The 25,035-nt window shown below is 41.3% G+C and overlaps 2 protein-coding genes across 14 annotated transcripts in view; both read right to left on the reverse strand.

Annotated features, from left to right (window-relative positions):
* Nucleotides 1-310: 310 nt before the first annotated feature.
* LOC120448749 lies at nucleotides 311-1,242 on the reverse strand. Of its 2 annotated transcripts, XM_039630929.2 has the most exons (4): nucleotides 1,137-1,242; nucleotides 885-1,069; nucleotides 538-825; nucleotides 311-475 (listed from the first exon to the last, which is right to left on the reverse strand). In XM_039630929.2, exons 1-4 carry the CDS (start codon nucleotides 1,159-1,161, stop codon nucleotides 452-454), a joined length of 522 nt encoding a protein of 173 aa, XP_039486863.1. In that variant the 5' UTR covers nucleotides 1,162-1,242; the 3' UTR covers nucleotides 311-451. The 2 variants fall into 2 exon arrangements, with proteins under 2 accessions (XP_039486863.1, XP_039486864.1); XM_039630930.2 differs by having other exon boundaries at nucleotides 885-1,212.
* Nucleotides 1,243-2,605: 1,363 nt separating this feature from the next.
* Nucleotides 2,606-25,035, reverse strand: part of LOC120450110 (titin) — a 79,572-nt gene continuing 57,142 nt past the window's right edge. For 6 of the 12 annotated variants that reach the window (XM_039632916.1, XM_039632912.1, XM_039632911.1 and 3 more), the window contains 12 exons: nucleotides 15,628-24,498; nucleotides 9,815-14,950; nucleotides 9,554-9,595; nucleotides 9,235-9,486; nucleotides 8,153-9,121; nucleotides 6,402-8,069; nucleotides 6,194-6,335; nucleotides 5,031-6,046; nucleotides 4,589-4,894; nucleotides 4,280-4,384; nucleotides 3,664-4,221; nucleotides 2,606-3,529 (listed from right to left, as the gene is read on the reverse strand). In XM_039632916.1, the coding sequence (XP_039488850.1) occupies nucleotides 3,339-3,529; nucleotides 3,664-4,221; nucleotides 4,280-4,384; nucleotides 4,589-4,894; nucleotides 5,031-6,046; nucleotides 6,194-6,335; nucleotides 6,402-8,069; nucleotides 8,153-9,121; nucleotides 9,235-9,486; nucleotides 9,554-9,595; nucleotides 9,815-14,950; nucleotides 15,628-24,498 (19,256 nt within the window). In that variant the 3' untranslated portion in view covers nucleotides 2,606-3,338. Of the gene's footprint in view, nucleotides 3,530-3,663; nucleotides 4,222-4,279; nucleotides 4,385-4,451; nucleotides 4,473-4,588; nucleotides 4,895-5,030; nucleotides 6,047-6,193; nucleotides 6,336-6,401; nucleotides 8,070-8,152; nucleotides 9,122-9,234; nucleotides 9,487-9,553; nucleotides 9,596-9,814; nucleotides 14,951-15,627; nucleotides 24,499-25,035 lie in introns of all 12 variants that reach the window. The other 6 variants (XM_039632917.1, XM_039632909.1, XM_039632918.1 and 3 more) reach the window with 4 other exon arrangements.

The following is a 25,035-nucleotide window of genomic DNA, read 5'->3' on the forward strand; positions in this document are numbered from 1 at the left end:
GCTGCACTTTGTGGCATGTATGGACCTGTCAACTTGTTCCTGCCCTTATTGCCAACAACTCCTTGGTCTGGCAATTAAACATATATACAGCTGCTTCGTACTGACTATTTGGGGAATGGATCTGACCGTGCGCATCGTAAACGAGTAAGGATGTTTTTAGAGGGCTAATGTCCAACCAAGCGACTCATGGGGGGCTAATGCAATGGCATAATAATCATGTACTGTAACTAACATTTTACGGCCTTCGTCGTAAATCTCCCAGCATAGTTCAGTTTAGGTATTAGTATTAATAAAAAAACCGTTTTATAAGTTAACTTGTTACAATACCATTTATTTGTATGTTTATAAAAAGTGCTGATAAGGTCATATATTGTTATTTTTTCAATAAGTATCTTATTTTATTTTCTAAAAAACACTTTTTCCAGTGCTAATAATCACCCGTGGACTTCTGCTACTTCCTTTTTCTCCTCGCTCCCTATAAAACATTTAGGCATATGATAAGAACTAATGGTTTTGCTAATTTAAGCACACACTTACCACCTTCCGAAACATATTTTTCTGAGTTTTCGAGAGTTTTGACCACATTCTGGCTGCTCTTTGCAGCCTTTTCTTAACGTCTAGGCTGGCGTTTCTTCTATGGTACTCCCGCAAAAATCCTATGAAGGCGGCACTCATGACAGGATTCGAAAGTTTTTGCTTGGGCCTGGACATGGCTCTTTTCCTGGCATGGTAACGCCAACCGGACACTGCTTTCTTCTGCTTGTTATTAGTTTTTTTTCTGGCGGCAGGCAATATTCTTTTTGCGGGGATTTCTATAGGCTTTAACTGCTCAACCGGCTCTAAATAAATACAGTGGTCTAAAAGTACAATTGGATCATACTCACTTCAAAATACTTTTTTTGATGGGGCATTAGCTTTCCCCAGGCATTTTCTCCTGACCTTTTCACCTCGTCTTCGTCTAGATCGGCATGGTACTTCTTGTAACTTTTCATGAACCTCTTTATGGCCTTGCACTCCACTTCAGAGAAGGGCTTAACTCTCGTTGCTCCCATGACGTTGATTAACTGCACTTTTAATATATGAAACCATAACAATTTTGGTACAAAAGTTTAACACACTCCTAAAAATGTCCTTACATATATTATATACAATTTTAAACATAAATTTCGTTCTTATTTTTTTAAAAATTTATTATTGATGTTCACCCGAATACTAATAGTACAATCGAAGCCTGCTCAATTTCCGAAACTGCATGAGTCGTATAACAAACTCTACTTCTTTAGGCAGGCTTCAGGCACACAAGCTTATAATTATATTTATTTGCAAAACAAAAGTCTTTGTTGTTCTTCTCGAGTCATCCTTATTATTTTGGGAAGTAATTAAGCAAACTTTCTACTGTCTTTTCTTACGTCTTTATTTTGTGTTTTTATTCCTAGGCCATCACGTTTGACGAGCCTTGACATGGCCAACGAGAAAAGGAAGAAAAACTTGGGGCGGTGGTGGTGAGATAGGAAAAGAAAAACCAGAATGGGCCTCAATTTTCTACGTGCACACCATAAAGTTGATGTGTAATTTGCTTTTATATGCATTCAACAGAACTTGCCAAATTCTATTACAAGTTTACAATTGTGTTATTACGGCAGAGAGCTTTCCGACATGTCTTCACCTTAATAAACCATAACTAATGGGGTCGCACAAGCAGAAGTATCCGTTTGTGTGTGGAAAATGTTGCATAATACTTGAAGCATTCGCCTTTAAAGCGTCAAAAGCAGCTTACCAGCTTTCAATTTCGCACAATAACAACGGCAGGAAAATTGAGTGAAGGACGGACCGGCCCCACAGAGATGAAAAAAGGAAACAAGTAAATGAAATTTCCGTTTTGTACTGTTCCTCCTTAGCTTCCTTCTCGATCGTTTAGTGTATCAATAACTCAATAACAGGCTAAAGAGACTATGCGCTGCGAGTGTTTGGCTGCTTTATTTGCTTCTGCAATTTGATGTGCCGGAAATATGCTTTAGCTTTATGGGCCTCTCCGCATTTGAAAGACAGTCCCCTCACAGACATATCTGGCCAAAAAGTTGGCTCAAATTACTGCGTCTAGCCGCACAGAGAGTTACATCTCAGCTCCTCCGTGAAGATAATATCTTTTGATTAGTGGGAACCGCAAAAACTTTAATTAAATTTGCACACAATTCTCTGCTGGAAAGTTTATGCAGCATTTGTGCCATGTCACCAGATAAGTTTCCACCGCCTGGACACACGCATGTGGACCGGGGAGTTTTAGCTTTTGTTTTTCCAGTCCAGACCAGCGCTTTAAGTTTTTCAATTCGAAAATAAACGAAAGGAGAAAAGTTTTCCACAAATTTATGCGGTGGGAGGCAATTGTAATGAATTAATTAGTAGAATTCGGATGAAGTCAAAGAGCTTCCGCCAAACCAGAAACCACATGAAGTCGTAATTCATTCAAAATTCGTCGATTAATTTATTTTGTTTACTTAAGATTCTTGGGTTGATTTAATTTGACTTGATGTCTGAAAATCGTAAATTGTTTGGTCACTTCAAGAATTTATTATTCCAATACCCTTGTTCAATTAAAAATGGTTTGTTATATTTTATACAATTTATTTATTTAGCTCTGGTAACTTTAAGGACACACGAGTATATTCCCTCTCATATTCCTATGCCATAAATTTAAACCAAGGCGAGTCCAGGACAAAGGCAACGGCAGCCAGCGACTCGCAACACACTTCCCAGGAATAACTCATATCGAATTGCACCATTTGTTGTTTTGTCTCCCGAGAGGATATTGAGTTACACTGGCTGGGATGGAGATGCCATTGGGTGTTTGGAGGGTTGTGGCTCGTTGGCTCCCGTTGCCCGATGCCGATGGATTGGCGCTTGGTGGCATTTTTATTCAGTTTAATGTTTTGTTGCTTCGTTTGACGCTTTCGATTTTGATAGATTTATCACAGCTTACAAAAATAAGGCACAAGTAAAACAATATATAACCAAAAATGAACGCTATGCAAATGAAAAATCTAAAATTATGTCCGTTAATTGAATGGCGTAATGGCCATCCAAAAACATTGAGCCACGCCCACGCACCCGAGCATTAAGTTTATTCTTCGCTCGCACTCTTTGATCGGGGGTCGTGGGCATCGCTATCAATGGGATGCCACATTACATTACACCATCCTCACATTTCGTCATCTCTACTAAAGTACAAAAAGCTAGAAAATCAAGGGGGTTCTCCCCATTGCGTTGTTGTTATATAAAATACAATTGAAATACGCTTAACCTACGTCTAAAGTGTTTCTTTTTTCGTTGTCGTTCATCGACTATTTGGAGCTCTTCTTCTTTTTGCTCTTGGGCAAGTCCGCCCACAGCCGGAAGAAGTACTCATCGCGTTGAAGCAGCCTGCCGCGGGCATACGAATGGATATCCGCATCCATGTGGTGGTCACGCAGCCACGAGGAGGTGTTGCACGAACTCATCTCCGTGCGTGGCTCGTCCGGCAAGATCTCATGACCTGGTTTTGAAAAGATTACATTGTATATAAGTCAGGGTCACTAATGTATAAATAGGTTATTCCTATATAACCTCTGACCTTAGCTAAGCTATAAGTAAGTGTGAACCTATGTATATTCGACCGTTGCCACTTACCAGCAGTCATAGCCTTGTAGGGCTCCTCCGATTCCAGAGGTTCACTTAGACCAATCTCGTTCTTAGCGAATATGCGAATCATGTACTCGTGATTCTCCTGCAGGTCTCTGATCTGGAACTTCTGCACGCCAGCTGGCACACGACCCACCTCGATCCACATGGTCTTCTTCATGTCCCGTATAGCAATGTGGTAGCCGAGCAGAGGCGCACCTCCATCTGACTCGGGTAAACCCCATTCGAATATGTGGGCATTGGCGGCGAGAACGCGCGCCTCCAGTGGACCGGTGGGTGGTGAGGGTACGGCTTTAAGGAAAACAAACTCAGTAGGGGATATACGATTGGGAACTAGCAATATGAACTTACTAGCATGTGTCTTGAGCGATATGCTCTCGGTGACGGCTGGTGCACCTAATCCAACCTCATTCTCCGCTGACACACGGAACCAGTACTCGCACTTCTCCTTCAGGTTGTCAATCGTGTAGTGCAGCTGGTGAGCATCCAGTGTAATGACCTTCGTCCAGTTTGTAGATGTTGAGGAACGTTTTTCCACGCAATAGCCTGTTGAAAAAGTTATGGGTGAGGTGATGTCGTGGATACTTTCTTTAAGCTATGTTACCCGTGATCTCTGATCCACCGTTGCGGGCTGGCACCTCCCAATCCAATGTGACACTTCGACTCGTGACATCTGGGGCCCTCAAGTTCTGAGGGGGCGATGGCGGCGCTAGAATTTAGCAAATCAAAAACCTTTAGTATCCAAACAGCCTAAACTTTTTAGGCTCCTTACGTACCTAAGGCTTCATTATCGTTAGCTGTTGTCGTTTTGGGGTTAGAATTGCGCATATTAAAGCATTAGTGGCGTTTAAAAGAAAGCAATTTGCGAAAGCAATAAGCAAATGTGATAATACGAAAACCTGTTAAGACTTACTAATTTTGCGGCCCATGACAATCTTCTCCGTGGTCTCAAACGCCTCGCTGGTGCCAACCTCGTTTCTCGCATATATGCGGAACAGGTACCCCTTGTTTCTGACCACCTTCTGTACGTGGATATTGGTCACTGTGCCCAGGGTTACGCCCACCGATCGATAGGTGGTTTCAGTCTCTTCCCTTATTTCCACAATGTACTCTATGATCTTTGAACCGCCGTCTGTTTCCGATGGCTCCCAAGCCAAATTGAAGGACGTGTCGTTCATACCCGACACTGTGGTAGGTCCACGAGGAGGCGATGGTTTTTCTGTTCATTTATAATAGTTTAATTTAATAAAGAACATGTGTTTATTAATTTTTGATTTTAAATTATCTGACCCCATTTTTTATCGGGTTCCTAGTGAAAACCGTAAATGATATCCATTCCCGATTAAAAAACTCACCGAATTTTTTGGTTATAGTCACTGGATCACTTTCCGTTGGCTCAGACTCGCCAATAGGATTAGCGGCCACCACACGGAACATGTATTGCGCGTTCATCGAAAGTTTTTGAACAGCATACGATTTGATGTCTTTGTTAAAGTCGGATACCTTCATCCAAACATTATTTTGAACGTCGCACTTCTCCAGCGTATACTTCTCAATCTCCAGACCTCCATCATCGACAGGTGGTGTCCACTCCAGGACAATGGAGTCTTTTTTAATGTCCTTGATCTCCAGAGATTGGGGTCTGCTGGGTTTGTCGATCACCTGAACAGTGCACTCTACGTACGTAGTGCCCGACTCATTGGTGGCCGTCACCTTGTACTTGCCGGATTGCTCGCGAGTCACCTTCTTAACCGTGTAGGTGGAAGTAGTCTCCGTGGTCTCAATGGTTACCGACTTGGTGGTCTTCTGCTCGATCGTCTCTTTGTGCCACGTCACAGTGGGCTGTGGATAGCCGCGGACCGTCGCTGGAATGGTGAGAGTGCTGCCCGTGCGCAGCTTCTGCGTCAAGTACTTGTCCTCCACCTCGAGAACCGGTTTCTCCTGCAGTTTCAGGCGACACGAGGTCTCCGCGGAGCCCTTCTCATTGGTCGCCACGCACGTGTATGTGGCTTCAGTCTCAATGGTTGTCTTTTCAATGGTGTACTTGGCCACGCGATTTTCGTAGCGTATGCTGCTCGATTCAAACACCTGACCGTTCTTCTTCCACGTCACCTTTGGCTCTGGAATGCCGCCGAACACACAGGACAGTGTCACCTCCTTTTCCAGTTCGCTAACCACATCCTGTAGTGGTTCTTGCACGCTGGGCGCCTTGGTCTCAACCTTGGGCACCAGTCGGATAGGCGGCGAAAGCGGCGATGGTGGCGATGGCCCCACTTCGTTCACAGCAATCGAACGGAACACGTATTCCGTGTCGATCTTTAGCTTGCTTATGGTGTAGGTGGTGTCCTTGATCTTTCTAATTTCAGTCCATCTTTAGATAAAAAAGATTACAATTAAATGACTTTCTCACTGTAATGTAATGTAATTCAATACAGGAATGTCTATTCAAAACACTTTTGAACTAACATGGAGTTTTTATCTTTAACAATAGATAGCTATTTGTTATTTGATTACTTACTTTTCTTCCTTAACATCGTGATACTCTAAAATGTACTCAATAATCTCCGACTTGCCATCATCCTCTGGCGCCTTCCAGTAGAGCGTAATAGAGTCATGCATTATCTCGAGGGGTTGAGGTGTACCAGGCGCAGTTGGCTTGCCTAAGTATTTGATTGGGGTATTCAGTTCCGGAGCAATTAACTTCAAATATAAGCTGGGCTACTTACGCATAATGACCAAATGGAGGCTGGCCTCTGCCTCGCCCACCGGGTTGACAAGCTTGACGGTGTATTCGCCCTCGTCATCGTCAACAATCTTTTTAATGGTTAGCGTGGCTGACTGCTCATCGATGGTCGGGATTGTCCTTTTTGAATTGGGTATGACAACCTTGCGCGTGGTCCAGCAGGCCTCAGGCGTTGGCACGCCTGTGTACTTCACAGAGAAGGTCACGTCGTCGTTCTCCTTAACCTTGATGGTCTGATCCTTGTCAGAGGTAATGACGGGTGGCAGTTTGAGCTCCTCGACGCACAGCTTCGTGCTGCTTGTGACGTTCTCTGCAACGCAGCTGATCTCTCCGCCATCTTCGTCGCTGGCATCATGGATGACAAGTCGTCGGACAGTGCCCTCAACGAATACCTCGTGCTTCTGGTTGGGCTTGATTGGTTTGCTCTTCTTGCACCAGGTGACCTCGACATCGGGCTGCGACAGCTGCACCGTGAACTCGGCATCTGTTGTCTTGGTGGCCAGCGTAATATCTGGCAGGCGGATGACAAAGTCTACGAGGGGCTCCTCTACTGTCAAATTTGCCTTTGACGTCTGATCGCCCACCTGAACGGAGTATTCACCCACATCTTCGGGCTTGGCCTTGACAATGCGCAGGGATTGTTTCTTGCCATCGATGGCCAATTGAATGCGCTCATTGAAATCAATTTCCTTTCCGTTCTTGAACCATTTGACAAGGGCATCGCCCTTGCTAAGTTCGACTTCGAAAATAGCATTCTCGCTCTTGGTCACTGCAACGTCATTCAGTGGCTTCACAATTTCAGGTGGTAGCTCGATTACAACTAGCTCACAGCTACACTCCTGTCCCTCGATCTTGCATGTGTACTGACCCTCGTCGTGGATGGTGGCATCGCGGATAACCAGGCGACGAGCCTTTCCATCCTTGATAAACTCGACGTTCTTGTTTTCTGGAGTGATCTTCTCGCCGTCCTTGTACCAAGTGACTTCGGTCGCCTCGGTAGTAAGCTCCACATCTAAAATGGCGGTATCCTTTTCGGTTACCTCGTAATCCTCGAGAACCTTGATAAAGTCCGGCTTACGTTGCAGCACATCGACAGTCGATTGAGTTTCTTGCTTCTTAACCTTGCATGTATAGGTTCCAGAGTCACGTAGATTCGTGTTTCTGATTACCAACTTGTGAGTCTTGCCATCCTCAACCACGACGCGATGATCCATTCCACTGAGTTCCTTGCCGTTGAAGAACCACTTGGTGGTGACTACGTGAGAGGTCTCACACTCCAGGGTAAGAGATTGTACCTCTTCAATGGTGATGGTCTTCTTAAGCTTCTTTGTAAACGTCACTTCATCAACCTCGACAATCACACGGGCACCGTGTGAAGTTTTGCCAATGGGATTACTTGCAATACATTTGTAGTCACCAGAATCGGTTTCTGGATTGGCATCCTTGATGATAAGCTCGATGTTCTCGCCATCGTAAACCTGCTGGATGCGGTCGCTGGGGAACAATGGCGTGTTGTTAAACAGCCATTGAACCTCAGGCACCGGGTTACCAGAAACCTTGGCTGGCAAGTGAATTTCGCCCTTTTGCGGAACATTCTGCTCCTCAAAGCGTTCTACAAAAAGTGGTGGCTCAGCATTACCGCCAGCAAGCTCTAAATTAAGAAATTACAGTAAATAGTTAGCACTTATTTTAACATCATTAATCCTACACCTAAACATTAAACAATGAACTTACCTTCAATTGTTAGATTAGCAGTGGTCTCCGCGCTACCCAAGGGGTTCACAGCCTTTACCGTGTATTCACCCTTCTCAGACTTTTGTGGTGTAATTAATGTTAGGGTATGCAAATCCTTGTCGGACTTGGCGTTCTTAACAGGCTTGCCATCCTTATACCAGGTTACCTTTGGCGGTGGATTACCTACAATTTGCGTAGAAAGTACGACACTCTCGCCTTCGCGTATAACCATGTTGCGCAAGGGCTCCAGGATTTGCGGAGCCTCCTTGTCGGTGGTGCGCACCTTGAGGGTGATTGGCAGACGAGCCTCGCCCTCGCGATTGGTTGCAATAACCTCGTAGGTACCTTCCTGCGATTTCTTAACCTTTGAGATGTGCACCACACTGCAGTACATGTGCATGTCGGATTCGGTAACGATGCGAATGTTTTTAATCTCTTCCTCATCAATGTCTTCGCCATTGAAGGTCCAGACAATATCGGGTTCAGGCACGGCCACCAGTCGGCACTCAAGAATCACATTTGTATTCTCGTTCACATATTGAGCCTTGGGTTTCTTGGAGAAAGTTGGTGGAATGCCCTCCAATATGTCGGCTAGCGAGGATTCACGAGACATGCTGCGACGTGAAAGAGCTGTGGCATCAGAGCCGTGATCAGATAGTGGACTTTCAACAATTAGTTCCGTTGTGCTGGATGTGAAACCAGCAGCATTCTTTGCCACAACTGTGAATTGGCCGGCATCCTCGGGGAACACCTCGCGAATGATCAAGGTTGCAACATTGTCATCATCATAGAACATTTGGAAGTCTTGAGAGGGTTTGATAATAGCAGTTTCGCGGAACCAGGCAATCTGGGGTCGTGGATTGCCCTCCACCTTACACTCGAATTGCACCGTGTAGCCGTCAGGAGTGTGAATCGGTTGCAGCTTTTCAATAAATCTTGGGGCAATAGGCTTGTCTTCTGGTCCAGGACCTTAACAATTGACAATCACAACAAAACACAAAATAATTTGTTAATAGACCAAACGCGGACAGTGACAAATAATTTGGCTGAAAAATAAGCCTTTCGAATGGGCAATAACTTACGTTCAAATACAGGCAGCTTATCGATTTTCTCGTGCAGTTTATTTTGCACATACTGCGCGTATTCCTCGGGTTCCATCAGATATTGAGCTGGAACCCAGCCTTCCTCTTCCGTAATGCTTTTCTTCACGTACCACCACTCTGAGCTGTGACGGCCAACGACCGTAACCTTCTCACCCTCGACTAGGTTTATAGCCTCGTTGTTGTCGGCAATATAGTTGCAGATCGAGTACATAACATTGAGATTCTCGGATTCTAAATTACAAATAAAAAGAGAAATTCTTTATATTTCATTGAACAGTTAAAGTCTGGGATTACAAACCTTCAACATTCATTTCTCTGGTAATATTAAGCGAAGCTCCATCTGTGCAAAAAAATTTGACATTATTATCTTATCTAAACTTTATTTAAATTATTTTTAGGTTGTGAACAATGAATTGTTATAGCGTTAGCAACCAACATTTGAATTGGGTATTTTTACCTTGCCACTCTGATATCATATAAGCTGATATTTATTTATATAAAAGTAAAGCATTTTGAGGTTTATAAAATTTACCGTAACTGGTCACAAAAGCCGACTTACCTTCATTGAAAAGTTGTTGCACAACCTTACGCTTCTTCTTAAAGGTAAGAGAATCCTCGTCGTATGTGATCGAATCGCGTTTGGGATGACGAATGCCAATTAGGAATTGTTCTTCCTCTTCATCTTGAACAGAATAGGCTGGTTTCGAGTGCTTCTTTGGCTTAAGCTTGAAATCCACCTCGTCTGGTGGCAATTCCTCAACAAAGTATTCTTCTGGCTCCTCGACTTCATCGATGGTATCCTCATCGTCTCGAATTTCTTCGATAATGGGTTCTTCACCGTCGTCAAAGTCCTGAATGATCTTTATTTTGGCTTCATCGGCTGCTTCGGAGAAGGTCTTCTTAATAGGCTTCTTTAACTTCACCTTTCCAGACATGGAAATTTCCTCCTCGGCATATGAGTCCAGGGCAATGTTGAACTCTTGATCGACATCTTCCTTGGTCTTGGTACTTCTCGCACGGAATGTGACGTTCTCAACGTCCGCGTATTCGGGAATGTCTACTTGCTTTCGACGCTTAAGTTTCTTCACTGTGTAGGCCTCCTCATCTTCTTCTGTGATTTGCAAAGGCTTTGGCTTTCTTTGCTGGCTGACGACAAACTCTTCGATATCGTCGCCCTCGTCGTATTCTTCTTCCTGACGCTTGATAGAAAGTTCAGCTGCAGCTTCATCCAGAGTAGTGGGTTTGACTGGTCGTTTTTTGAGAACTGTGGCAGCCTCTTCCACACCCTCATTAATGGTATGGGGCTTTTTAAAGGAGAGACTGAACTCTGTTTCTTCGAGATCTTCAACCGTCGGCTCGAAAGGCTTATTTGGCTTCTTGCGAATGATGACTGCTTCTTCCACGATCTCTTCTTCTTCAATTTCCACAGGTCTTTCTTCGACAACAGTTTGCTGTAGCTTAAGCTCATCCGCAGCCTCTTCCACCGTTTTCTGCGGCTTCTTCTTTTTCTTGAGCTGTACAGTTTGGTCAGAAGTTTCCTCTGTAATCTTCTTTTCCTTTGGAAGCTTAACATCAACGGAATATTCTTCCTCTTTAACCTCCTTTTCAGCCTTTGGCTTAAGAGTAACTTCAGCCACAACTTCTTCAGCATCTACTGGTTTCGGTTTCTTTAGTTTCACAACCGCAGCATCTACAATGTCCTCTGGCTCCGGCTTTACTGGCTTCTTTTTGATCTGGATTTCTTCTATCACTTCTTCTTCCACAATCGGTTCTGGAATAACCTCTTCTTCAACCTTGACTGTAAGCTCTTCGGCTACTGCTTCTTCGACATTTTTCTTTGGCTTTTTCTTTACTATCTTCGCTTCTTCCTGAACTTCTTCCGTCTTTGCCTTTGGTTTTAGAGTTACTTCAGCTTCTGGCTCTTCAACCACTGGAGCCTTCTGTTTCTTTTTCGGTAAGGTAACTTCCTTTTCTTCTACAGCTTCTGGTTTACTTTCCTTAACTTCAATTTCATACTCTGTAGGTTTTTCTTCCACGATCTCTCCGATTTCCTCCATAATTTTTTGAACCTCTGGTTCAGCGGGAACTTCTTCAGTGATAGTTACTTTAAGCTCTGCTGCGGCCTCTTCTTCCTTTACTGGTTTCTTAGTCTTCTTCGTTATCTTAGCCTCTTCAGTAACTTCTTGTACAGGCGTCTTTGGCTTAACCAAAAACTCAGCTTCGGGTTCTTCGACTACTTCTGGTACTGGCGCCTTTTTCTTTTTCTGGATCGTGACTTGTTCCTCGGGCAGCTCTTCCACAGTCGGTTCCTTTTCGGAATCCCTCGTGACGAAATCGAAATCCGTAGGTTGTTCTTCAAGAGCCTTTGGTTCCTCGACAATTTCAATTTCTTCAATTTCTTGGACAAGTTCTTGTGGTGGTGTTTCTTCTTCAATTATTGTTATCTTAAGATCAGCGGCCTCATCCTCAGTAGGTTGTTCTGGAATAACAGAAATACTAGACGTAGCTTCCACTTCATCGACAGGCCTTGGAGCAGAGACAGTAACTTCCGCCTCGGGTTCCTCCTTAATTTCTGGCTTAGGTTTCTTTTTGCGAATAACCTTGACCTCCTCTTCAATGACTTCCTCTACCAATTCTCTAGGTGTTTCCTCAATGACTCTAACCTTGTGTTCCTCGAAAACTTCTGGTTTCGGTTCTTCCTCAACTGGCTCTGTTACCACTGGCTCCACCTCGACAATTACATCTGCATGTTTTTCCGGCTCCGTCTCCTTGATGCCAATTTTGTATGTCTTCTCTTCAACAGCCGGAGCTGCCTTCTTAATTTCAGTAATCACCTCTTCCTCCGAGACCTCTTCCACTATGGGAATTTCCTGTGGAAGTTCCTCAGTGATTTGAATCTTAAGCTCCTCAGCTTCCACATCCTTTACCTTCTTCTTCGGCTTCTTGGTCTTTATATGAGCGTCCTCAGTAACAACTTCAGTGGGCTTGCTCTCCTTGAAAACGATTTCAGTGGCAGGTTCGTCGGCGAAAGTAACAGAAGGTTTGCGTTTTTTAACTGTAAACTGTTCCACAATTGCCTCTTCGGGCTTAGTTTCTGTTTCAGAAACGCGAATTCTGAAGTCTTTAGGCTTTTCTTCCACAGTAACTTCCTCCTCTACAATCTTACTCTCAGGAGCTTCAGTCAACACTTCTTCGGGAACAGAGGCTTCACTTTCGACAACCTTGATTTCTAATTGAGCTTCCTCTTCGTTCTTTTTCGTTTTTTTCGTCTTTTTCTGTTTGATTGCAGTTTCCACAGTCGTTTCTTCTACGACCTTGGGTTCGGTCATTACAACCTCGGCCTCGACTGCTTCAGGTTCCTTGGGTTTTTTCTTTAATACAACCTCTACAGGGGTTTCATCCTCGGGCATATCGTCCACTACGATTACCTTATCCGCATCAGTTTCCTTCAGAGTGAATTCGTAGGAATCGAATTTCTCGGCAACCTTTTTCTCTACAACCTTCGGTGTTTCCTCAGGAGTTTCTTCAACCACTTCTATTGGCTTTTCCTCAATAGATTGGGTTTCAGAAATTTTGAACTCGTATGATTTCGGTTTCTTTGACTTCTTCTTTTCTTCCTGCTTTTCAACCTCCTCGACCGTGTCCTCAACTACTTGCTTCTGTTCTTCTTCCTCAACCACGACAATTTGATCCTCTTTGACTTCCTTAACAGGCTTTGCTTTGACCTTTTCTTTGACTGCGATTTGCACATTATCGGGCTCTTCTGGTAAAGTTTCAGTTATTTTAACTTCAACTTCATACTGTTCTGGCTTCGGTTCGGGTTGCTCAATTGGCAAAGGGATTTCAGCTGAAACTACCTCCGGTTGTACAGATTCTTCTTTTGGCTCTTTTAAGGTGACCTCAAACTCTTCAGGTTGCTGTGGTTTTGGTTTCTTCTTGCGCGTCACGACCTTTTCTTCAATTACCTCCTCGGTAGTTTCTTGACGCTCATCAAAATCAATGACTTTGACTTGATGTTCCTTGGGTGCATCCTCTGGCTCCAAGACTGTAGTTGTTATCTTGTACTCCACAGGTATTTCCTCAGGTACTTCTTCTGGCTTAGGCTCTTCTTCCAAAACTACTACTTCGGACACAGGTGCTTCCTTGGGTTTCTTCTCTTTCACCTTAACTTCTTTTGGCTTTTCGGTTTCAGCGGGTTTTTCAACTACAGTTTCCGACTCTTTCACCGATACCTCAAATTGTTCGGGTTCTTGCGTGGCAATCTCCTCCTCCTTTGGCTGAACCTTTTTGGCCTTAGATTTCTTTGGTTTCTTTTCGTCATCAACGGTCTTATCTTTGGTTTCTTCGGAAAGGGGTTCCTCTGCCTTGGGTTTCACAACCGCTTGTTCGCTAGGTTCTTCAGACTTGGGAGCCTGAGGTACAGGCCGTAGCTTAATTTCAGAGTCAGTCTCTTCTGGAGCGTCTTTCTCAGGCTTACGGAACTTTACATCCGGTTTGGGTATTACCTCTTCCTCCTTTGGAACCCCAGCAACAATCTCCGATATAATGGTTTCCGGCTCTGGCTTAGACTTATCTTTAGGCTTGTACTTAGTCTTAGACGGCTTCTTGACTTTCTCGGGCATCTCTGGATGTTCGATCGGCTCAAGTTCATCGGGTACGTACTCAGGACGGTCAAATTCAGATGGTTCAAATGGCTCCACAACGAATTCCCCTTCCTTGGGCTTCCTGGTTTGTTCCTCAACAATATCAACCTTTTTAGGTTTCTGTTTAAGTTCCACTTCTTCCTCAACTTCCTGCGGCTTTTGCGGAATGTTTTTGAGAGTAACATTTTCGGGCGCGTTTTCCTCCATTGGCTTTTTCTTACCCTTGCCCAGCTTAAGCTTTACATCCTCTTGTTTTTCCTCTGGTCTTGGTACCTTTTCAGGTTTCTTATAAGGGGTCTTTTCCTCTGGTTCTTCCTCGCTACTTATGTATTTCTCGTACTTTTCGAGCTCGACCTTTTCTAAATCATCCTTGATTTTCTTAATTTTCTTAGTCTTATGCGGCTTGAACTTTAGAACTTCTTCAGCCTCTTCGATGTTACGAGACAGTTCTCCATTGTCCTTAATGGCCCCAATATCAGTGGTTTTCGGAATTAGGGGAGCTGGAGGGAAGTCAACCCAGACCATACGGGCCTTAAGTCTGAACTTTGGAAGTTGAACAGTCAGTTCCTCGGCAGGTTTCTCCTTACGTTTACTTGGTTTTAGCTTCACCGTTTTAGGAACATCAGTGGCATCGAGAATTGTCACCTTTGTTGGCTTCTGCTCTTTGCGCTCAATTTTTATTGGTTCAAGAGCGGCGAATTCCGGTTTGAGTTTCTTGGGAACATCAAATTCAATTTTCTCGTATTTCTCCAGTTCAGTCTTCTCTATTTCCTGCTCCAGCATCTTTTTGATGAGTTCGTCATGGTCATCGGTTTTCTTTTTAACTACCTTCTTCTTTTTAGACTTAGGTTTCGTGACGTCCTCAACAGTTTCTTCTATAGCTGGCTGCGGTTCCTCCTCTTCAACCTCTTCCACAATGGGCTGTGATTCTTCCACCTCGGCGACTTCATCGATAACTCTAACCTCCAAAATCTTTTCTGGCTGGTCTTCCTCGACAGGCTCTTCGTGAATGATGCTAATTTGATAGTCTTTTTGAACCTCTGGTAGTTCACCTGTTATAAAAAATGCATCAAGATTTTAATAAATGAAGACTAAATTGGTACATAAACCCGGGAACCACGCATTGCTTTTGCAAAGCAAGCCTTTCGGTGAACTGGACATAATACATAATTTGAGGCATAATATTTACATGGACAGCAGTTGAAGGAAAACATTTAAAAACTGAACCAAATTAAACAATTAGATTTTTAAGGAAACTGTTAAAGACAAACATGATTTATATGTGGAAATGTGGTTAGTGGGTTTTAGTGCGAAACCATAAAACCATAAATGTCAGAAACTAATGTAAATTTTGCTATTTATATTTTGTTATTTAATTAACCGCGTGAAAATTGGAATGGTAACGAAAATTATAATTATGTTAAGTACAACATTTTTTAATTACATAAGGGCTTAGAACATTAAACATGCATAAGAAATTATTACAGAGTGACTGTTTTTTGGGAATGGTTAACTGGAAGAGATTAGGACCGCAATTAAAATGACTCAAATTAAGAGATCTGAAATTCAACAGCGAGAAATAGAAGAGAAATATAGGTGGATATAGGCGTAACAATTGGAAATCAACGTTGTTTCAAGGGGAATAAACAAATGCGAAAGACACAGACAAGGAGCAGAAGGTACTGCAGCAGGATTTGGTGGCTCCAAAAACTCTCTTCTAGTAACTTACTTGTTTCAACGCTTTTTTGTGTGTCTGGTTTTGTTTTTTTATGTTTAACTGTTTTTTGAATTGTATCTTTAGTGTCATCTTGAGTAGATTTCTCTTCTTGTTCGCTTGGTGTAATTTGTGCAGTGGCTGTGTCCTCAGGCTGTGCAATTTGGGTTGGTGTAAACTCTGGTATTTCAGTGGTGTCTACTGTGGTCTCTGTCGGTTCGTCCGGTACTTGCTGGTCTGCGTCTTCTGTCTTTGGCTTATGCGTTTTAGTTTTCTTGGGTTTCGTTGTGTCGTGTGCTATTGATATTGGTTGGGATTGTTCAGGTGTTGCGTCTTCCGTAATAGATTCAGAAGGAGCTTGTTTTACTGGTTTTTCTGGCATATCTACCTTTTCATATTTTTCAAGTTCCACCTTAGGAATTTCTTCTTCTATTAGTTTCTTTACGTATTCGTGTAAGTCGTCCTTTTTAACCTTTCTTACAGTTTTTTTGGGTTTTGGCGCTAGTTTTTCTTCAGGCTGTTCTGGATGTTCTTCGGTAGACTGTGGGGAAACTATTTCTGGTTCTTCGTCAACAATAACTGTAACCGAATCATTATCCTCGCTTTCAATCGTTGTAATCTTGAAAGTTGTTTGTTCCTCGGGTCCCACCTTCTTCAAAACTCGCTTAGTAGTCTTTTCACTAACCGGCTTGCCAGCTTCAGTTATAACCTCTTTAACATCTACCTCTACTGGCTGAACTTCTAGAATTTGGACTGGTAGTTCCGGTTGGTCAGGAGCTTCTTCTTCGACCACTTTGACCTTTGCATATTGATCCGGAACAGAAGATTCCTCTATCGGAATTTCTTTGGACTTCGGCTTTTTATGTTTTTTCGGCACTTCAATGGGAGCTTCCTCCACAACGTCAATCAGGCTATCCAATGGTTTATCCTTGACCACTGGTTCGAATTCGATTTTCTCATACCTTTCAAGCTCCGTCTTTGGTGTTTCCAAGTCAATTAACTTTTGTATGTAGTCATGTATGTCATCCTTTTTAACCTTTCTCGTTTTCTTTTTAGGTTCTTTGGGTTTTTCGTTCTGGCTTACATGCTCTGGCTCATACTCTACAATAGTTATTTCCGCCTCAGGCTGATCATCCCTAACAACTTCAATAATCTCTATTTCACTTTCACCGTCAGGTCGTCGCAACTTTCGTTTTGTAGTAACTTGCTTATGCACTTTTCCAGTGTCATCTTTGGTTTCTTCTACGTTTGTTTCGCTTTGAATTATCTGAACTGTAAACGGCCTTTCTTCTTCCGGTTCCAGCACCTGTTCCTTTATTGAAATTTCGTATTGTTCCGTTAAAGGCTGTTTTGGGGGTTCGGTTGTTATTTTGGGAGTTTTCTTCGTTTCTGGTTGACTACGCTTTTGTTTGTCTTCCTTAATAGAAACAATGAATTCCTGAACATCTGGTTTTTCCGGCTCAGAATCCTTCTGTAAAACCTCCAAAGGCTTTTCAAGAGTGTCCTCTAGTAGGTTTTCCGTGTGTTTTGTAGCTAAAGACTTTGGTTTTTTTGTCTTCTCGGGTTTCCTAGTGTCTTCATTTTGATTTACTTGTTTTTCTGGTTCTTCTGCGATTGGTACTGAATCCACCACAGTTATAAGATCATCACTAACTGGAGAGCCCTCTGGAACAGACTCAGTGAATATAACTTTATCCTGGTGAGGCGTTTTTTCCTCAATGGAAGATTGCTTTTCTTTTATTGTCTTCTTTTTCCTCTTCTCAGAACTTGGTTTGGGAACGAAATCATCGATAGCCACTACGTCCACGTGCTCATTTGGCTGTGGCTGTGCCTCCTCCTCAATAACTCGTTTGATAAAGTCTTCAACTTCTTCTTTCTTAATCCTCTTTGTACGTTTTTGTTTTACTGACGGTTGTTCCTGATCAGGTGTTTCCTTTGGAACGGTTGTCGTGACTGTTATTGCAGATTCGTTTGAATCCTTATCGACTTCCTCGACTATGTCATGAACCATTTCTACTGAACCTCTATTCTGCTTTATCTTTTTAGTCTTAACCACCTTTTCTCTTACGATTCCATCTTCATCTGGCTCCTGATTGGTTTCTACCGTTTCTTCAAGTACTACTATTTCGAAAGGATTTTCTTCTGACTTTTGTGGAACAAATTCCTTAAGAACAATCGTTAGCTTTTGTTCGTCACTGGCAACTTCAGGATATTCAGAAATCTTCACAACAGATTTATCCTCCAATGGCTCTTCAGTTTCTTTTGTTGGTTGTTCTTCAGATTGCTTGACCTTTTTGATGAGCTTTCTTTTCATTTTTACGGGCTCGTCTAAGTCAATTTTTTCATATTTTTCCAGTTCGGTTTTTGGAATATCTTGCTCAATAAGCTTCTGAATATAATCCTGAAGATCATCCTTTGGAATCTTTTTAGCTTTGCGGACCGTTTTCGGTTTTATCTCTTCTGGAGCTTCTTCGCTAGTTTCTTGAACCTCTTCGGTAGTTACAATTACTTCGTACTCTGGAGTATCACCTGTCTTCGTCTCTACAATTTCAATAATTTCTTCCTTGGGGCCAACTTGCTTTTTGATTTTTCTTTTGGTTACACTTTGCTTTGTCGTTTCTCCCTTATCGTCGGTAACTTCTTTTTCCACCGCTTCGGTTTCGATTTCTTCTACTTGGAAAGTTGGTTCTTCAGAAGGTTTATCTTCTGCAGCTTCAGATACCACATCATCTTCAGGGATTGGTTCATCTTGTATGCTTTCTTCAGCTACCACCCTAACAAGATAGTCTAGGCTTTGATCTACAGAAGGCTGCTTGATCGACTTTGGCTTGGTTATCTTTTTCGGCTTAGGTTGTTTTTGTTCTTCACCAACAGGTTCTTCTTCAACACTAATGGTAAATTGAAGTGATTCTGAAGGCTTCTCTAAACCGCTCTCAATAGTTTGCTCTAAGTCCTCCCTAACCAACGCAACGACATCGTTATCTTTGTCTTCATGTTCTGTGGCTATGTACGTTGTTGGAGATTTCTTCGGTTTCTTAGACTTTTCCTCCTGGACTTTTTCTACTTCACCTTCAACTAGGCCAACTGGAATTGGCTGTACGAATTCTTCGATAATATTAATTATATATTCTTCCACGTCCTCTTTCTTTAACTGCTTTGGTTTTTTAACAACCTTTCTTTCATACTTCGGTTTTTCTTCAGAAGCTAAGATTTCGTCGGTGGTCAACTCAACTACTGTAACTTCAGCCGTGGGCCGATCCTCACTTGTTGTTTCCGTAATTTCAAAAATGTGATCTTTAGACCCCTTTCTACGGGATACCTTTCGTTTCTTGACAGTTACGTCTTTAACAGTTCCTTCCAATGTGGGTTCAGCAACGACTTCAACAGTGTGATCATGTGTTTCCAATGATACGGGACTCTCAACGTTCTTTTTCTGTTTTAATGGCTTCTCTTTTTTTATGGGTACCTCCTCAGTAGGCTGTTTTATTGGCTTATCCGCTTCAGAAAATTCATCAGAAATGTTTATAAGGTAATTGGAAGAATCGTCTGGCAGTTGTGGTATTTCCTTAATTTCCTGTAACATACTTTCTGGTTTTTCCATGACCTCAGGTTTTGGAACTATGTCCTCCACATTGAACTCGTGAATGGTAACTGGTAATCCATCAACAACTTCAATGGTTTTCTTGTTGTGAGATTTTACTTTCTTTTTAGGCTTCTTTTTCGAATCCATTTCGGTTGGTTCATATTCTTCTAGAGGGGTTTTTGTGATTTCCTGTTCGATTAACTGCTGTATATATCTGTCAAGATCGTCTTTGACAGGCTTCTTCTTTTTCACTTTCTGGAGAACAAAGACTGGTTGATCATCAGAGGCATCAGAAGCGTTCTCAGGAGCCAACTCTGTAGTTGTTATTTCAATGTCGCCCTCTGGCTTATTTTCTTCATAAGTTTCTTTTATTTCAATGAGATACTCCTTAGGGCCTTCCTTTTTCTTAAGTTTCTTGGTTGTTTTAACTTGTTTAACTTCTTCTCCCTTTTCGTTTACAATATTTTCTATAACCGTTTCAGGAGCCATTTCTTCTATAAGGATAACATTTTCTAGTGCTTTCTCAATTGGCTTCTTGGACTTTTTGTGTTTTGTTTTAGTTTCAAATGCTTCTCCCTCAGTAGGCTCACTTCTCTCAAAGTTTTGAGGCTCACAAAACTCTTCCAAAACATTAACGACATAGCTTTCGACGTCTTCAGGCTTTAATTTAATTGTTTTCTTGATTGGTTTCTTTTCCTTGGGTAGAATAATGTCTTCTTGAGATTTGTCACCACCAAGCTCGATGATTGTAACTTCAGCCAAAGGTTCGTCACTAGTTTTTCTCTCGATGACTTCAAAAACTTGTTGCTTCGTACCTTGTTTGCGGGAAACCCTTTTCCTCTTAACCTCAACCTCCTTAGTTATGCCATCTTCTTCAGTAACTGGAATAATTTCAACGGATTCTGCAATGTCCACAATTATTGGTTTTTCGGCATTAGCATCATCATCAGGTTCATTAAACTCTTCCAAAACATTAATTACAAAGCTTTGGATATCTTCAGGCTTCAGTTTCCTTGGCTTCTTTACAGTTTTCTTTTCCTTAGGTATCAGAACGTCTTTACTTAAGCCTTCTTCCGTTACTTCTACAATTGTTACTTCAGCTAAAGGTTGATCACTAGCTTTTGTTTCGGTTATCTCAAAGATTTGTTCCTTTGGACCATGCTTGCGAGAAACCTTCTTTTTCTTAATTTCAACCTGTTTTGATGTGCCGTCTTCTTCAACAATTTGCATAACTTGTACATCTTCCGAAATATTTCCCATAACTGGTTGTGGCTTGTCATCTGCGTCTTCCGTAAGTTTATCGAATCGAATGGGTTCAGCTAACTCCTCAAGGACATTAATTACATAACTATTGACATCTTCAGGCCTTAGTTTCTTTGGTTTTTTAATTGATTTCTTCTCTTGAACCGCTAAGACTTCTTCTTGAGGCTGTTCTTCTGTAATCTCCACAATAGTTACTTCAGATAAAGGTTCATCGCCAGTTTTTTTCTCAGTAATTTCAAAGATTTGTTCCTTTGGACCCTGTTTGCGGGAAACCTTCTTTTTCTTAATTTCCACGTGTTTTGGTGTGCCGTCTTCTTCAATAATTTGTACAACTTGCACATCCTCCAAGATATCTTCAATTACTGTTTGAGGGTTGTCTTCCTCAGCTATTTGGAACTTTAACGATTTTTCTTTCATTGATTTAGGCTTTTCTTTTGAGACTTTTGTTTTCAGGTCTTTGGGAGCCTCCTCTATATCCTCATGATCAGTTTCCACTAAAGTGTGTTCATCTGGCTTATAATCATCTTCATCAGTTTCACTCTCATGTATTGTTACTTCATATACAGTAATCGGAATACCGTCAATAACCTCGGTAGTTTTTTTGTGATGTTTCTTAATTTTCTTTCGCTTTTTAGACTCTGGAGAGGTCTCCAGTACAGTGGGTTCAAATTCTTTATTTTCTTGATGTGGAATTTCTTGATCTATTAGTTTTATAATATAATTGTCAAGGTTTTCGGTCTTTGGCTTCTTTTTCTGTACGATTTTAATATTGTGGTGTTCCTGAGGCGTGGAATCGATTGTTGGCGTTGTCTCAGTGGTCCGAACTAAAACATCTGCTTCTGGCTTGTTATCTTCATATGTTTCAGTAACTTCGATTAGATATTCCCTCGGTCCCTCTTTCTTTATAATTTTTCTCTTATTAATGACACGTACAACTTCCTTACCGTTTTCATCTATTTTTTCGGTGAAAGTTTCTGGGGTCGATTCCTCAATACGAATGGTATAAAACGAAATAGGCCCAGCGAGGGATTCCTCCTTTTGCTTCTTTGCAGATTTCTTTTTGGATTTTGGCAAACTTTCTTTTACTTCTACCAAATATTCGTCCGTTTCAGGATTTTCATCATGTTCTGAAATCTTTGGAGTATATTCCGTAATTGCTGAATATTCTGAGGTTGGAGTAGGTTTAAAGTCGGATGATTTTATCTTTTGCTGATTATCAGTTTTCTTTTTCTTGTCTTTTTTCATGCGAGCATCGTCCACCGTTTTTGTTTCTTCTGGCAGAAAAGGTTCTTCTATTTGCTCATCCCCTACCGTAGTTGTGAATGAACTAATATCATTTTTCTCCAAGCTTTCTTCGGCAGGAGGTCTTGAAACTTCTTCACATATTTCATAGACGTCATCTAATGGGGCTTCCTCGACTATTTTGACAATGAATTCTTTTAGCTTCTCTTGCTTAACCTTTCTAACAGATTTTTTCGGTACCTCAGTAGTAGATGAAGCGGGTGCGTCGATGGTATCACCAGAAATTTCTGTCGTTATAACTATAACCTTCGCTTCATCAGGCTTGTCACCTAGTTTTTCGGTTTCAATTATTTCGATTTCGTATAATTTGGAGTCCTTTCTAGCTCTGACCTTTCGTTTTCTTAGTATTTTCTCATCTTCCAAACGAATTTCATCATGCTCCAATGGCATATTCTTGAAATCTTCCTCAACAACCACAAAAGGTAGGCAATCACTTAAATCTGCCAAAACTTTATCTACGACCGGCAAGATTTCTATTTCTGTTTCTTCAATGTTTTCATCTTGAGGACGTTCCGACTCAATTTTGTTGATAAGGAACTCATCGTGTTCTGGAACAGCTTCGTGCTCATCCAATTCTTTATCTATTACAGTTTTCTTTAACTCCGGTCTTTTTGTTTTTGATTTTTTGGTTGGCTCATGCTCTGTGACTCCAACTTGAAGTGTTTCTCCTTCATCAATCAATGCTTTCTTTGGCTTTGGCTTTTGCTTTTTAGGTTTTTTTGCCTTACCATCTACATCGATTTTTTCATATTTTTCTAGTTCTGTTACTGGGATTTCGGCATTGATCAACTGCTGTATATAGGCATCGAGCTCATCCTTTTTAATTTTCGAAGATTTCTTTTTGATCTTATCAGTTGATATCTCTCCACTTTCTTCTTCAGTATTTTCACTAGATATTACAGTTATTTCATAGAAAGGCTCTTCACCGGGGCCCACCAGGCCTTCAACAATTTCCAAAACTTGCACTTCATCGCCCTTTTCATGTTTTAACCTGCGTTTCTTAGGCTTATCTTTGACAGACTCTGACGGCAATTCGGTCAACTTTACCTCATAGAAATCAGACATGCTAGTCTCATAGACCTTCTGATTTGGCTTCTCTTGTAAGTCTGTAACAAAATCATCCAATTCCTGTTTATTCATGCGCTTTACCTTTTTCTTAGCAATTTTGTTGGATTTTGAGTCCTCTTGAAGAGTTTCTGAGCTTGTGACTGTAATTTCAAAGATTGGTTCATCCTTATCCACAGGAGAAAGTGGTACGATTTCAATGGTGTTATCTTCTTGTTCCGTCTTAACCTTTATCTTTCGTTTTTTCTTGGGTTCTTTTCCTATTAATTCAATAAAAGGTACTGTTTCAGCTTGGTCGCCTTCGGGTTCCAGATCAATCACTTCGAACTTATAATATGGTTTGAGCTTGATATCTGTCATTTCATTATCAGGCCTTTCACCTTGTCGTTTGCGCAGATTAAGGTCATCTTCTGGGCTTTCTTCAAGTTCCCTTGGTTTCCCTGGTAATATTTCGAACTGGTTTCCCTTTGTACTAGGAGTCACCTTCTTATTCTTTTTATATATAGGTTTCTCCTGTGTGGTAGAGTCTACAGACACAGATGTGTCGGATTCTTCTGTGATCTCAGAGGTTCCCTCCATCTCTTTGAATTCAATGGGTTCCAGTTGAAGTCCTTCTTCAGGCCTGGTGCTCTTTTTGGTCTTCTTCTTCTTGACAACTTCATTTTCCTGTGACTTCACAGGCTTTCCACCACCTGTAATCTCTGCGATATCAGGCTTAACTGGTTTCAAATTAACTTCCTCAGATCCTTCCTCATTTTGTAGAATTTTACCCTTTCCAAGCTTAAGTTTCCTTGATTCATCCGGAGTTTCGCTCTTTTGCTTTTTGGAGCGTTTGTATTTCGGGTGTAATAGTTCCTTGTTAGATTTTTCGGAATGATCAGATTCAAATGCCTCTAGATCGGCTTCTTCAATTTCAGCCTTTTCGGGCTTTGAATGCTTAAATTTCCTTGGACGCAATTTCAATACCTCTTCTGCTTCGGCAACATTTCGTGAAAGTTCTCCTACTTCGCGGATAGTTTCTAATTCGGTAACTACATATGGGAAACAGTATGGCGCATATGGTACAAATCTGATCCAACTCTTCAATTTTTTGTTTTTAAAAGAAGCTTCATTCTTCTTCTTTTTCTCTTCCTGTGGACGTTGTTTAGGGGCTTTAAGTTTGAGCATTTGTGGGAATTCCACTACCGAACTTATTTCAACCATTTTGGGTTTTTTAATCTCGACTTTCTCAATTTTCATTGGAGTAAGCTTGACTGGCTGTTTAAAGGATGAGTCACGACGTGCTCTTTGAGGAAGTTCCATTTCGGTGCGACGATACGGTTGAATAACAGTCTTTGGGATTTCTTGGTGTATGAGAAATTGTATGTAGTCATCCATTTCATCTCGTTTTGTTTTGACCACTTTATTTTTCTTTGCCTTTTCCTTCTTTTCACTTGGTTTCTCATCAACAACCTCTACCTGTACGTTACCCTTAACCTTTTTTGGTTTTCGTTTCGTAGTCTGGTTAGTCTGTTCCCCTGTACCCTCTTCAACTATAACAGTTTCGTCAACTTCCTCAATTGGAGTTTTTAGTGTCTTTTTCTGTTTTGGTGTATTGTCTTTAGTTGGTTTTTGTATGGCGTCTGCACTTGCCTCTTCAGGTTCAGTGATAGTGTACTCTTTGTAGTATTGGTCTGTTTAAGAAAAAATTGTGTTTTGTGTTAGCACTAAACTAATTTTTAAATTTATATTTGCATTTTATATAATGCTTTACAGCACACAAACTTTGTATGAAGAACAAAGTTTTGCGCTTAGAGATGAGTTGGTTAGAAAATTGTATTTGATTATTGATTGATTGATTGATTGATTATTGAATTGTGGGTTACTCTTCTAAAAACCTAAACCACATTATAAAAAATATTTACAAAATACTTGGAAAGCAAAGTCATTTGTTTTTTTTTCAAATTATGTTTAGTTTGTAAAAGTTTAACCCATGTACGTATCAGACTCAATGGTATATAGTTTTAAATTAAGGTCCCACGTACATAAAATAAGTTAGTTGGTAGATATAATTATTACAAAATATCGATCATGTTTTTGTGTATGCAGTTTTGTTACGTATAAATTATGAAATTTTTGCCTATAAATCCTAGCTTGATAAATTGTGTAAACCTCACATTTTTAAACTTTAAAAGTTACCTATATGTGTTTGTATATGTATACATATAAAA

This window comes from Drosophila santomea, chromosome 3L, assembly GCF_016746245.2.
Source record: "Drosophila santomea strain STO CAGO 1482 chromosome 3L, Prin_Dsan_1.1, whole genome shotgun sequence".
Classification (NCBI taxonomy): Eukaryota; Metazoa; Arthropoda; class Insecta; order Diptera; family Drosophilidae; genus Drosophila; species Drosophila santomea.